Consider the following 12,975-nt stretch of genomic DNA (forward strand, 5'->3'; position numbering starts at 1 on the left):
TGGTATGATGAGTCGGTTAAGTCTAGGGTTTAACGTGTGTGGCAATGAGTGAGTTCATTGTAATGATTGATCACTAGGTTGCTAGAAATGTATGGAATTGAATGTGGACAATTAGTGATGACAGTATGAAATGATAAAAATACATTACCTGATTGTAGTGGCTAGTCAGTCCTAGTTCCCGCATAGAGTAGTATAGAGTGTCATGCGGGCATGCTGGTCTAGAGCCACTTCACTGAGTAACTTGTTGCTCACTCCTCCATTTCCATTTCCCTGTGCGCAGGACTGTAAGTAGAAGTATATGGATGTGGGTGTGACAGTATTTCAAAGAAGGTTATGCGCCCGTCGGCTCTCGGGACCAGTAACGGGACACGTAGGGTTGTCTAAATGAGTAGACACGTGTCCATAACGCCCTTTCGATAACCCCGGTCGGACGCCGGGGGATCGGGCCGTTACAGGAAACATCTAACAAATCATCGGAGATGCCAACGCATCAACATATGGCTTTAGTTTATTTCTCGGTAGTTACAGTTTTTTCTTTCTTCTTTTTAGGCTGTTAGGATTAAAGCGTATTTGATAACATATCGTGAATCAAGAGAAAAAAGATAATTAGTTATTTTTATTATATTTCATAGACAATAATACCTATATACATATATATATTTGAATATAACATTAAAGTTTATAACCTTCTGTAACATAGACCTATAGGTCTATCTATATGGACATCTACGCAATAATTTATAGGTTAACATTGACGTTTAGGTCTATCTATATGGACATCTAAACAATAATTCATAACAAAACTGATTTTGAGTGAGTGGAGGAAACAACACAACATCAATTCGGCAAAGCTAGTGGAGGAGTTAAAGGAGAAAGTTGAGGGTTTATATGCAGACGACAATGCGACGATGGAGGAAATTGCAGCAGCGTTGAAGGAACTATCTGATGCTCTTAAGGCAGAAGAAATGCTCTGGAAACAAAAGAGTAGAGTGTTTTGGCTGAGAGAGGGAGATAAAAATACCAAATATTTTCATGCCTTAACGAAGCAAAGGAGAGCAAGGAACAAAATCACGCAGCTTCTGGATGTTAATGGTAATATAGTTGAGGATGAGGAAGGACTGGTAGCCATTGCTACTAGTTATTATCGACAAATCTTTGAGTCATCTACACCAGAAGACATTGAAGAGGCGCTACCTGAAGTTCCTACGACGATTACAGGAACAATGAATGACAGCCTCACAGCTCCTGTTTCAGAATGGGAGGTTAAATTAGCTCTCTTTGCTATGCATCCAGATAAGGCACCGGGACCAGATGGGATGACTGCGCTTTTTTACCAACAATTTTGGGATATAGTCAAGCAGGTTTTAACTCTTATGGTGAATAAATTCCTGTTTGAAGGACATGTAGCCAATAGTTTGAATGATACAAACATATGCCTTATCCCGAAAACAACTAAGCCTAATGATATGACTCAGTTCCGACCCATAAGCTTGTGCAATGTTAGCTACAAGATCGTTTCGAAGGTCTTATGCCAGAGACTAAAGAAAGTCTTGCCAGGTTTGATATCAGAAACCCAGTCAGCCTTTGCTGCTGGAAGAAAGATTTCAGATAATATCATGATTGCTCAAGAGATGTTTCATGCCCTACGAACAAAGCCGAGTGGACGTAATAAGAGGATGGCCATCAAGACAGATATGAGTAAGGCATATGATAGGATGGAGTGGTCGTTTATCGAAGCTGTGATGCGTAAGATGAGATTCTCTGAGACATGGATCACCTGGATTATGAGGTGCATTACGTCGGTCAAATACAAAGTTTTCATGAATGGGCAGCCAAGAGGAAATATTGTTCCAGGTAGAGGCCTGCGTCAAGGAGATCCTTTGTCTCCTTTCATTTTTATTCTGTGCACGGAAGCGCTCGTTAGCCTTCTCAATCATGCAAAGAACCAAGGGAAGATAACAGAGATGCATATTACACGCGCATGTCCTTCGGTATCCCACCTTCTCTTTGCTGATGATAGCCTTTTCTTCTGTATGGCGGAGCCCCGTGAATGTGAAGAAGTAATGAAAGTAGTGAGGAAATATGGTAAAGCATCTGGCCAATGTATAAACTTTGACAAGTCTTCCTTACTCTTTGGTAAGAGGATTAATGCAGCCACCCGACAAGAGGTTAAAGATACACTTGGAATACACTATGATGGAGGGATGGGAAAGTATTTGGGGATCCCAGAGGATATTAGTGGCTCTAAATGTAAACTTTTTGCATTTCTAAAGGATAATCTGATGCACAGAGTCAATGGATGGAGTGGTCGATGGCTTTCAAAAGGAGGAAAGGAACTAATGATCAAATCCATTTTACTAGCTCTTCCTACATACGTTATGTCAACGTTTCTGCTCCCATTGGAGATCTGTGAAAACCTCGCTAGTGCCATTGCACAATTTTGGTGGAGCTCGAATCCTCCAAAAAGAGGGATACACTGGGCGAAATGGGACAAGGTTTGTTTACCCAAAGAAGAGGGCGGTATTGGCTTTCGGCTAATTCATGAGTTCAATTTAGCACTACTGGCAAAGCAATTATGGAGACTGGTCCAATACCCTGATTCACTGGTTGCCCGAGTATTAAGGGGGCGATATTATAGGATGATCTCGCCATTGAGGGAAACCTCTACTAGCAGCCCATCATATGTGTGGACAAGCATCTCCGCAGCAAGGAAGCTTTTACTGCTAGGAATCAGACAGAAGATTCACTCTGGTTACGACGTCAGGGTGTGGGAGGATCCGTGGATTCCAACGACACCTGCTAGACCGGCTAGACCTATAGCCCCTGTGATGAACCTAAACATGAGAGTCAGTGACATCATTAATCAGAAATGAAAGGAGTGGGATGTAGGATTACTAGATGATTATGTACATCCTGATGATATACCTCTCATCCGCAGTATGGCTATAAGCTCTACTCACCGTCGAGATACTTTTTGTTGGAACTACACGAGAAATGGCCAATACACAGTCAAGTCTGGATAGGACTTGGGAAAATTTAGGGGGCAAAAGTCTAGCAAAATTTACTTTTTGTTCTTTGCTTATAACAATTTAGGGTCTAGCAATTTATTTTTGATCAAAGGATATAACAATTTAGGGTATAACACTTAACAACATAAAAACACATTATTAGGAAGCAAACAACACATTATAAGAAAGTAAATAATAAGTTTAGGTATATGAATTAATAAGTTATGGTAAAACATTTTAGTATGGTGTTTCTTCACCTTCATCATCAGAAGAAGACGAGGATAGATTACACTGGAATTCATCCTCCGATTATGCATCTCCTAAAATGATTCTCCTCGAATTCACTTTTAAAACATTGTACCACGACTGCTTCGGTTTCTTTACGTACGGATACGGGATATATCACACTTGATGTGCTTGAGATGATGTTATCATATAACAAAAATTTAATAATACATATTTACGTACGGATACGGGTTTCTCTTTGTAGTGTTGTTAGTGGTGAAGTATTGATCTTTCTGTCCCCAAATATATTTAATGTCGTTAATTTGTATTTATAATGTTGAACATATACAGCTTTTCAGGGGTATAGATAGAGACCCTTTGGAACTCGTTCGATACGCAGAGAGTGAATGCCAAGCCTGGTTTAACGCAAATGAGATGATACCGCCACAAGTCCGGGACAGCAATAATGATGTAAACCAAGTCTTAAGCTTGGGTAATATCTGCTTGCTAGATGGATCTTGGACAGCTTCTGATCGCTTTAGTGGATGTGGATGGGCTTGGATTGATAATGGGGAGAACATACAACTTATGGGTACACGGAACATCACTCGATGTGAATCAGCATTACATTCTGAGGTGGAAGCACTGCGCTAGGCGATGGATAATATGCTTCAACACTCGCCATGCCAGAACTTTGGAACAGACTGTAAGGAGCTGATTGCAATGGTAAAGGAATCCCAGAAGTGGCCAAGATTTGCGACAGAGCTGGAGAAGATAGAGACGCTGCAGATTTGTTTTCCGGATTTCAAAATCACCCATGTACCACGTCTGTGCAATCAGTTTTCTGATTTTTTTAGCTAAGACTTCTAGGAGCTTTCATAGGGAGCTACTTTTCATTGGTTGTTCTATTCCGGTCTGGTTATCAAGACCACCTCAAGCTTGAGTAATCGAATGGCCGTTTGAGGTCAAAAAAAAAAAAAAAAAAACTGATTTTTTTTTTTTTTTTTTTTTTTTTTTTTTTTTTTTTTTTTTTCCTTCCTCGACAACACCTAAATCGGGGGTAAAAGGAGAAAAGGAAATAAATATAAGATTCTTCTCTCCAATGGCGAAACTAACGACGGAGTCTCCTGTCTGCCGCAAAATTGTGCATTCTTTCTTGGATTTTCTTGATTCCGGTAATCACCATCATCACTTGCCACCTAGATTCACCATAGGTTTTTTTGTTTTCAGAACAATTCTTGAAGGGCTTTGATAAGACGTAAAGAAGCGATTCCGTGAAATTGGGGATTCAATTGTTTTCTTGTGGTATTTATTGCTAGTTCAAGTTGCTCCTGGTGTTGACGAGGAAGGGCTTGAGGTTGCTAAAGAATGCATGAAGGAAGCATTTAAGATCACTTCAGATTCTGCCAGGGACTATAACTCTAAACCCGTTTCGCTTGTTAGTATCTTCACTTCTCCTGTAGATGAGTCTAGTTCTTCATCAGGTCCTGACTTGTCCAACTCAGTGGATGCAAGCAAAGAACCTCTCTTTAAGGGTCAGTTATGGTTTGCTTTTTTTGTTCATAGTTCATCATTCTCTTGTTGAGCTTGTCTTGTTTTGCAGGAACTTGTAGAGATGAACTATTTGGCCAATTCTTTGGTGCGCTTGAGAAAGTTCGGTATTTCAATACCACGCCTAACGGAGATGATGATCCTGCTCAGCTGGAGAAAGCAACCAAGATATTTCATGATGCTATCAGTGTTGGTTTTCGGTGTTTCCTTGTTGACTTTATTGATGTTTTTGCTTCCATTGGTAAACATCTTTCTTTATCTACATAATCCAGGAAATGGAAAGTTCTGGATGCCAGAAATTTGATGCAAAAAGCTTGGCAGAAACATTCAAGTGCCAAGGTACTTGTGATGTTAGATCTTCCCTAAAAGAGACACCATGAAGTTTTATTTTTCTAAATGTTGTCTCGTCTATTTCTTCGTAATCACTGGAGTTATTACCTCTGTTTAGGTAACAAGGCCATGCAGTCCCAGCAGTATCTGGAGGCAATCGAGCTGTATTCTTTTGCGATTGCACTCTCAGATGAAAACGCTGTTTTCTACTGCAACAGGTGAGTGATATAAAAGCCTTAACTTCGTAGCTCTCTGGTTGTGTTTACTGCTTAATCTGATTTTTAGCATGCTTTTAGATATATGTTCACTTCACCAAAATTTTCAAAGGAATTAATTATATATCAGGGCTGCTGCATATACCCAGATCAGCATGTGCTCAGAAGCAATCAAGGACTGTCTTAAATCCATTGAGATAGATGCAAACTATAGTAAGGCTTACAGTCGCCTTGGGTTAGCATATTATGCTCAAGGAAAGTATGCTGATGCTATTGAGAAAGGCTTCAAGAAAGGTATTTATGTGTTCTTAGAATGAATCCAGCCTTCTCTATCAAGTTAGCATATTATTTTCTTTCAAAGGGGCCGATTGCTTTAGAAAAAGTGCTAAAGCTTTCCTTTGTTACATTATTCCTGTGTAACCTTTTCATCACCACTCATGTCAGCTTTGGAGTTGGATCCGCATAATGAATCTGTCAAAGAAAACATCAGGGTCGGTTTTACTTTATTAATATACGTTTCTGTTTTTATTATATGATCATTCTGTAACTTAAATGAGACTGAAGACATCGATGTATTTGCAAAATATAGGTGGCTGAACAAAAACTAAGAGAAGAACAACGACAGAGACGTAATCAGGTAAATTATTATTTGCATGGATTAGTAGAAATAATACAAGAAACCAAAGGAACTAACGTTTTGTGGGGAGGGGTTGGAAGAGCAGAATACAAGCACGGGACGTAATCAAGACCCGGGAATGGGAGGGCAAGGAATACCTTCTCAGTTCTCAATGCCTTTAAACCCTGATATGATGAGCATGTTCATGAACATGGCGGGGAACGGAGGAGATGGTAACAGAAATGGTACAAATGAGCCTGAGATTCGTGTAGGCGGAAACATCAACATAGATCTTGGCGCTGCTGATCAAATGCCTGAAGAGTTTTCAGGTGCATTGCGATCAATGATGCAGATGTTTGGAGGATCACAGGAAGGCAACAATAACAATCCTCAAGGTACTAATGGTGCACATGGAAGACCATCTGGAAATTAAACCTTAAAAGAGTCATGTGTGTTTCTAAGGTTATTATATGGTTTCTCAGTTTGTGCTCCATAGACTTTTTTAGGTTTTGAATTTTAACAGCAGACTGATGTAATGAAGTGATGTTATTACAAAATGATGTTCTAAGATTTTGGTATACATACATGATGAACATGAGCAAGTGAAATTCATATTTAACCTCAAAATTCTCAGAAACAAAAAAAAAGGCAAATTGTTGAATTACTATACAATTTGAGAAAGAAAGAAAAAGCCAAACCCACCTCATGAAAACAGTACGGATACAGAAGCGCTTCGTGAAGATCTAAATCTGATACTTTGAAGAATTTCTACAATATACAGTTGTAGAAGAAACACACTCACTCACAGAGAAGCAACAGCGGAAGAAGGTTGAAGCGCACGAATTCTGATATCATACTTGGTAACAGTGTCAGTGACACCCTTCCTGGGCGATGAGTTTTGTGTTACGAGTGCGTACTCAGGAGGGGCCTTGTCATAAGAAGCATTGCCGATATAGTTATTACATTGGCGACAGAGAAGCTTAGTCTTGCGTCTGAACAAACCCAAAGAGTATCTGGAGAAGTGTGGCATGCATTGGAACTCATCAATCTGGCTGAATCTTCCCTCGTCAATGTTGAAGAAGGATATGATTCCAGTCTTCATGGATTTCCCATACTTTGATCCAATTGATGATGTAATTCGATTGGTGGAGCTCAAGTTCAGCTCGTACCCACAAGATCCACAACTACAAGAAAGTTAAAAGACATTTGTTCCTTCTCTTTAAATAAGAAAACAACAAGAAAATTGAGTTCCATATTAAACATAAACTTCAATGCAACAATCAATCAAACAAAAGTTCGTAGCTACAAATAATTGCATTTATGGACTAATTAACATTTTTCATCAGTTCCAGTGAGAGAAGAACAAAACGAGCTTTATGATCAAATCAATCAACAATGGAAACCCTAATAAAAAAAGCATAAGATTCAACTACAAAGATACTTGTTACCTGTAATTGACATGTCTCATGGAAGATGAAGAAGAAAATGATGGAGAATACAAGTGGTTGCCACCAAATCGGCCGTCCTTGATACCCACCGACGCCGATCTGTCCATCGTCGCTCGAAATCAGGGAAAGCTTCCAAGACTTTCGTGACCGAGAAGAGTGGGTTTGATTAATAGGTTGATGATGAAGAACGTGTCCCTCCCACTTGATTGATTCGGTTAAAACTTTTTCACGCCTCCGCGACCAATGTCGTGGTCGCAACTTTCTAGCAACGATCGAATTGAAGCAGTATCTAACTTGTAAATGTAACTTGAGGGTGACCGGAGCAGTATTGGTTGTTACAGTTTTATCCACTGGTAATTTGTTTTTGTAACTAGTGTTATATATATTAGATGAATTGTAATATAATTAACTGTATTCAAAGACCAGATAATATGATTATTTTTGGTACAAATATTCAAACCTGTTTTAGATACATTTGTTATTTAGATATTTTTAGATTCCTATAAATTATAACCAAACTCATTCAGGCTCAGAATGATCCAACTCAAAACCAACACATAAATTTATAATATTCAAACGAGTCTAATTTAAAAGACAAAACAATACCCGAAAAGAACAACACATACTTAAATGGATAGCCAATGTTCATCCCTAACTGATTTTATAAACTAATAAAAATGATGCAATCTATGTGTTTGACTAAATTAAGTGAAATATAAAAAGTTTTTAATTTAGGAAAATAATTATATGAAGTGAAAAATTAAGTGACAATAAATGTAATATTTTTTTATTATTTTGATTTAAGTTATTATTTTGTTCACAAAAATATGTCTTTGAATTATATTTTTGGCTACGTAATTTTCCACCGATTGAAACTAAAATAAAAAAAAAATTTAGTAAAACAAACTAAACCAAACGTTTAACCATATGCAAAACCCAATTATTTTTATATTTTTGATTTTATAATTGGCACAAAATTAATGTTGATAAACTAATAAATAAAAATCTGCACTATTATTATTATGGTAATATAATTAATGTTGTGGTGAATTGTTAAGGTAATATAATTAATGAAATTGTTAAACTGAGTGAAATATAAAAAAATTACTAGTGTAATTATATTAATTAAATTACTAAAAGGATACTATGGTTCTATTTTATATTCCTATCCATGTTTCCAAATAGTGTTCATTTATACTATTATCAATATTTCCAAACAATGTCAAAATGTACTTCAGTTTTAATAATATACTAGATTTTGATCTGCACCCCCGCGCGGATGTTAGATTTAATTTCTGTTCAACGTAAACTCATAAATCATTGGATTTACAAAATGTCCATGTATATTTTTATGTTTTGTAAACTACATTTTAGAGTAGAATATATTATTTTATAATATATATGTTTGATAATATATTTTTTTATCTATACATAATAGTATATTTATAATTTTATAACTTGATGCAAGTTGACGTAGTTGTAATATTCATATATTAACCTCTTGCTTTTTGTTTATTTATTTAAAAATGATTTTATTTTTTGTAGTATTTTTTTATCAATTATTATTAATTTTATGATATTTTATTTTTGAAAATAATATTGTTTTATATAATATATATTATATATTACAGTTTCTGTTTTTCTTTTCACCACAAAAAAAACAACAACCATAAATTGCTAAATAAATTTTACTATAGTTCACCTTATTTTATAAAAAAAAAATTAAAATGTCAATTATTTAAAAATTGGGCTAGACTATATAAAAAAAGAATTAATATGTCAATTATTTACAGAATTGGGCTAGTAATCATTTATCCAAATTATACATAAAAGCTGGCCCATATTAATATTTTTCCTTCTGTCGATTTGTCTAACTAATTACTCAGGGAAAATAACGTGTTACTTAGAAAAGTCAAATAATTTTTGCTTTCTCCTAAACTTCTCTGTCGACCCTTCGGTGTCTCTCTCTTTTATCTAATCTTCATAATGATAACTTAAAAAAAAAATCAAATACTGAATATGAGGAAGACAAATTCATGGTCACCAGTTTGTTCATCGATTTATTGTATAAAAGGTTAGACTGTTTATATTCTGTTTATTCAATTTTCATTGTAATCTATTAGGTTTTTTTTATCCTAAAGACGAAATCATGTTCACCAGTTTGTTCATCGATTTATTGTATAAAAGGTTAGACTGTTTATATTCTGTTTATTCAATTTTCATTGTAATCTATTAGGTTTTTTTTATCCTAAAGACGAAATCATGTTCACCAGTTTGTTCATCGATTTATTGTATAAAAGGTTAGACTGTTTATATTCTGTTTATTCAATTTTCATTGTAATCTATTAGGTTTTTTTTATCCTAAAGACGAAATCATGTTCACCAGTTTGTTCATCGATTTATTGTATAAAAGGTTAGACTGTTTATATTCTGTTTATTCAATTTTCATTGTAATCTATTAGGTTTTTTTTATCCTAAAGACGAAATCATGTTCACCAGTTTGTTCATCGATTTATTGTATAAAAGGTTAGACTGTTTATATTCTGTTTATTCAATTTTCATTGTAAACGATTAGGTTTTTTTAATCCTAAACATTTTTCCAATCTTTCTTAGATCTGTCATCTCTAATAGAAGATTGGCCATCACCCAAGTGTTTCAAAATTTGTGAACGAATCTTCAATCTCTCAACGGATGTAATAGGTAAATTCATTGTTAATTTACAGTCTTTGTATACATCGAAATTCAATTATATGATGACCAGAAATTGGAATCATTGCAAGGTACCGAAAAGAAGAAAAAGGAGATGATTTGATCAAATTGATGTGCTCTTGATTCCTGTTATGTTACCAGCGATGAATATGGTCGACATGGAAGAAGCAAAGTTAGGTTTCCGTTTTTCTTTAACACTTTCTGCTTGTTATTTTCTACGTTCTTTTTTTGAATATTCATTGGTTGTATAACTTATTTAGAATATGGTCGAGATAGGATTTATTGGTTAATGAGTTTGCATTCCTTTGCAAAAAGTTATGTATTTGATTTAAAGCTACACTTAGATAAGCCTATAATTTACAAACCAAATTAATATATTGTATCTGTTCCATTAATTTTCCTTGTTTAGATTTTGACTTGGCTTGTTATGTGTCTTCCGGGAATGTAATAACTTTTATTTATTGACTGATTACACGGTTGCATATGAGACACATAGTGAAGAAAAAAAGCGACTGAAACAGACAAAGGAAAAGAGTAAAAAACTTGTCTCGCATATCAGGTAGTGTATCTTCACTTTTGTTTAGTAATTATTTGAGAAAAATAACTGTCATGTTTGACTACTACATGTTCAACAATCAATCTTTTTTATTCTTTGTTTTAGTATGCTTTCAGGTTATGTAGGTGTGATTGATAAGAATTCTAGATGTTGGAGAAGAAAGATCATTTAAGGGAGAAGCTCAAATACCAAATATTATTGCAAACCTTGCGGACAAAACCAAGGTTAGTATAATTGAAAAATGATTAGTTCATACAATAATAGAAAAATCTTGTCCTTTAGGATTGTGGTAGATGTACGCGTGATTGCTGATGGCCTGTACTTTTTATTTGCCTTACGCTTGATTGTTCCATTTTTTGATTGACTTGAATGATTGTGTTTGATGTAGTAATGAAAACATAAAGAAATGCATAATTATGATTGTTGATAAATAAATCAATAACAATAAAAGAACATCCATCTTATTAATAACAACAGTGTTCAAGAATTCTTAAAATAAACTCCACTTTCTTGAGGAACTGAAATTTGCAATAACAACAAAATTTCTAAGTCAGGTCTTATAAATTACTCTAACACATCTTCACACGTATTCTCCACCCGGTTTTGTAAGGTTTGACATCCTTAAGCAGGTTACAACTCGTGATACTTTCTTGTTTGTGACTTTTTTTTTGGTGATGGGATAAGAATGAAGAAATTGAGTTGCAGAGGGATCTCAATATATATGGTTACGAAAATTGTTGGGCACATTAAATATCACAAGGGAAATCTAACCATTAAAATATTTATTGATTGTATGGTATAGATATTTGGGTATATTCCCTTTTCTCTTCCGAAATACATCAATATATTAACTAATAAAAATCTAAATTGGAATGTTAGATTCATACAAAATCACAGTAGATTAGTTTTTGACATATAATTATTTTCGTGAAATTACAATTTGTATACCTCAAAATATGTTGGATCGTGGTATAAATATTTATATATATTGTTTGCGATGATTTAGGTACCTAATTATGGAGGCATTCGATGGCTTTTAAGGAGATTAAGAAGCAATATAAGAGATGTGGAAACATATATAGCTCGGAGAAAAAAAAAGACTTGGGATGAAAGTTTAGTTTTGAAAATTAAGGTAATAATATATTTCAAGATTGCAACCGAGAATCTAGCCTATTATGTCTACCAATTAATTCAAACTCTCTTTTTATTAACATATTCTCACGAATATTTGTTGTTTTCATAGTTTGGTTAATTCAACCAGTTGGTTAGGATATTTACTGGGTAAGTTAACCGATAATGTGCATGTTATTGATTTCGATTTTGGTTTAAGCTGTGCGACAATGAAATTACGAAAAGGACATTACTGAAAGAAGCAAAGAAAACGTTTTCTCTTGCTAACCTTGTGTCCAAACAACAGTTAAAAAAAATTAAAAGTCTACAATCCAAGTTTCCAAACAATACCAAAAAATACTTCGGTTTTAATAATATATATTCTATTTTAATTTTTTGTATCAAAGGTATTTATGACTGTACTTTTCGGCATTTGACATTGACTGATTTTTTGGGGGGGGAATTTATATTATTTTGTATTACCAATATTAACCCTACTCGACCACACATACATGTGCAGACATAGAGCTAACACACCCTCTGTTATCCATTCATGCACGCTTCTGTAATAATGATGAAGTTCTTTGGAACCGTATCCAACACTACTTTCACTTTAGTGCAAACACCGGATAACACATTTAACTTATCTCTGGTTCCAAACTACTTCATCCCTTTCCTCCAGAAGAAAGGTTGACCGAAATGATTTTTGCCGTCGGCAAAGAACCGGTCGGTGTTAGGTTTTTACCCATAGTTGTCTCGACTTGTTTTCTCGTATGAATTCGAATTAATCGTATAAAACGATAACATTTAACATAACACCATAGTTGTCTCGACTATACGATTGGTTTCCGCTATTTCGTAAAACACTACAAGAAAACATATTTTTTACGAGGGCACTATTCGTTATAAATTCGTCGTAAATGGGGTGTTACGACGAATTAACCTCGAAAGACGTTTCGTTGTTAAACGTCCGTCGTAACGGAGGTTTCGTCGTAAACGACACGTAAGATTTCGTGGTAAAGCCCACGTAATGATTTCGATGTAAAGCACACGTAAATACTTTCGATGTAAAGTACACGTAAATACTTTCGTTGTAAATCACTTGTAAACATTTTGATGTAAAACCCTCGTAAATATTTCGATGTTAATCACTCGTAAACATTCGATGTAAGCTCCATGTAATGTTTACGAGGAGTTTACATCGATT

At 35.0% G+C, this 12,975-nt stretch overlaps 2 protein-coding genes across 2 annotated transcripts; one reads left to right on the plus strand and one right to left on the minus strand.

Moving 5' to 3' along the window:
* The first annotated feature begins 4,302 nt into the window (after positions 1-4,302).
* LOC106318849 (small glutamine-rich tetratricopeptide repeat-containing protein) lies at positions 4,303-6,529 on the plus strand. The gene is made up of 9 exons (XM_013756998.1): positions 4,303-4,408; positions 4,553-4,768; positions 4,837-4,973; positions 5,057-5,123; positions 5,233-5,332; positions 5,460-5,623; positions 5,774-5,820; positions 5,919-5,966; positions 6,052-6,529. Exons 1-9 carry the CDS (start codon positions 4,336-4,338, stop codon positions 6,376-6,378), a joined length of 1,179 nt encoding a protein of 392 aa, XP_013612452.1. The 5' UTR covers positions 4,303-4,335; the 3' UTR covers positions 6,379-6,529.
* LOC106318858 (uncharacterized protein At4g08330, chloroplastic) lies at positions 6,477-7,703 on the minus strand. Its single transcript, XM_013757010.1, has 2 exons — positions 7,394-7,703; positions 6,477-7,129 (listed from the first exon to the last, which is right to left on the minus strand). Exons 1-2 carry the CDS (start codon positions 7,498-7,500, stop codon positions 6,748-6,750), a joined length of 489 nt encoding a protein of 162 aa, XP_013612464.1. The 5' UTR covers positions 7,501-7,703; the 3' UTR covers positions 6,477-6,747.
* Between the last annotated feature and the right edge of the window lie 5,272 nt (positions 7,704-12,975).

Source organism: Brassica oleracea, chromosome C2 (genome assembly GCF_000695525.1).
Source record: "Brassica oleracea var. oleracea cultivar TO1000 chromosome C2, BOL, whole genome shotgun sequence".
Classification (NCBI taxonomy): Eukaryota; Viridiplantae; Streptophyta; class Magnoliopsida; order Brassicales; family Brassicaceae; genus Brassica; species Brassica oleracea.

Coding starts and splice junctions, on each gene's coding strand:
- LOC106318849 (XM_013756998.1), top strand. CDS start 4,336: ATGGCGAAACTAACGACGGAGTCTCCTGTCTGCCGCAAAATTGTGCAT. Junction 4,769..4,836: donor CAAAGAACCTCTCTTTAAGG/GTCAGTTATGGT, acceptor CTTGTTTTGCAG/GAACTTGTAGAGATGAACTA. Junction 5,333..5,459: donor GCTGTTTTCTACTGCAACAG/GTGAGTGATATA, acceptor ATTATATATCAG/GGCTGCTGCATATACCCAGA.
- LOC106318858 (XM_013757010.1), bottom strand. CDS start 7,500: ATGGACAGATCGGCGTCGGTGGGTATCAAGGACGGCCGATTTGGTGGC. Junction 7,130..7,393: donor ATGAGACATGTCAATTACAG/GTAACAAGTATC, acceptor ACTTTCTTGTAG/TTGTGGATCTTGTGGGTACG.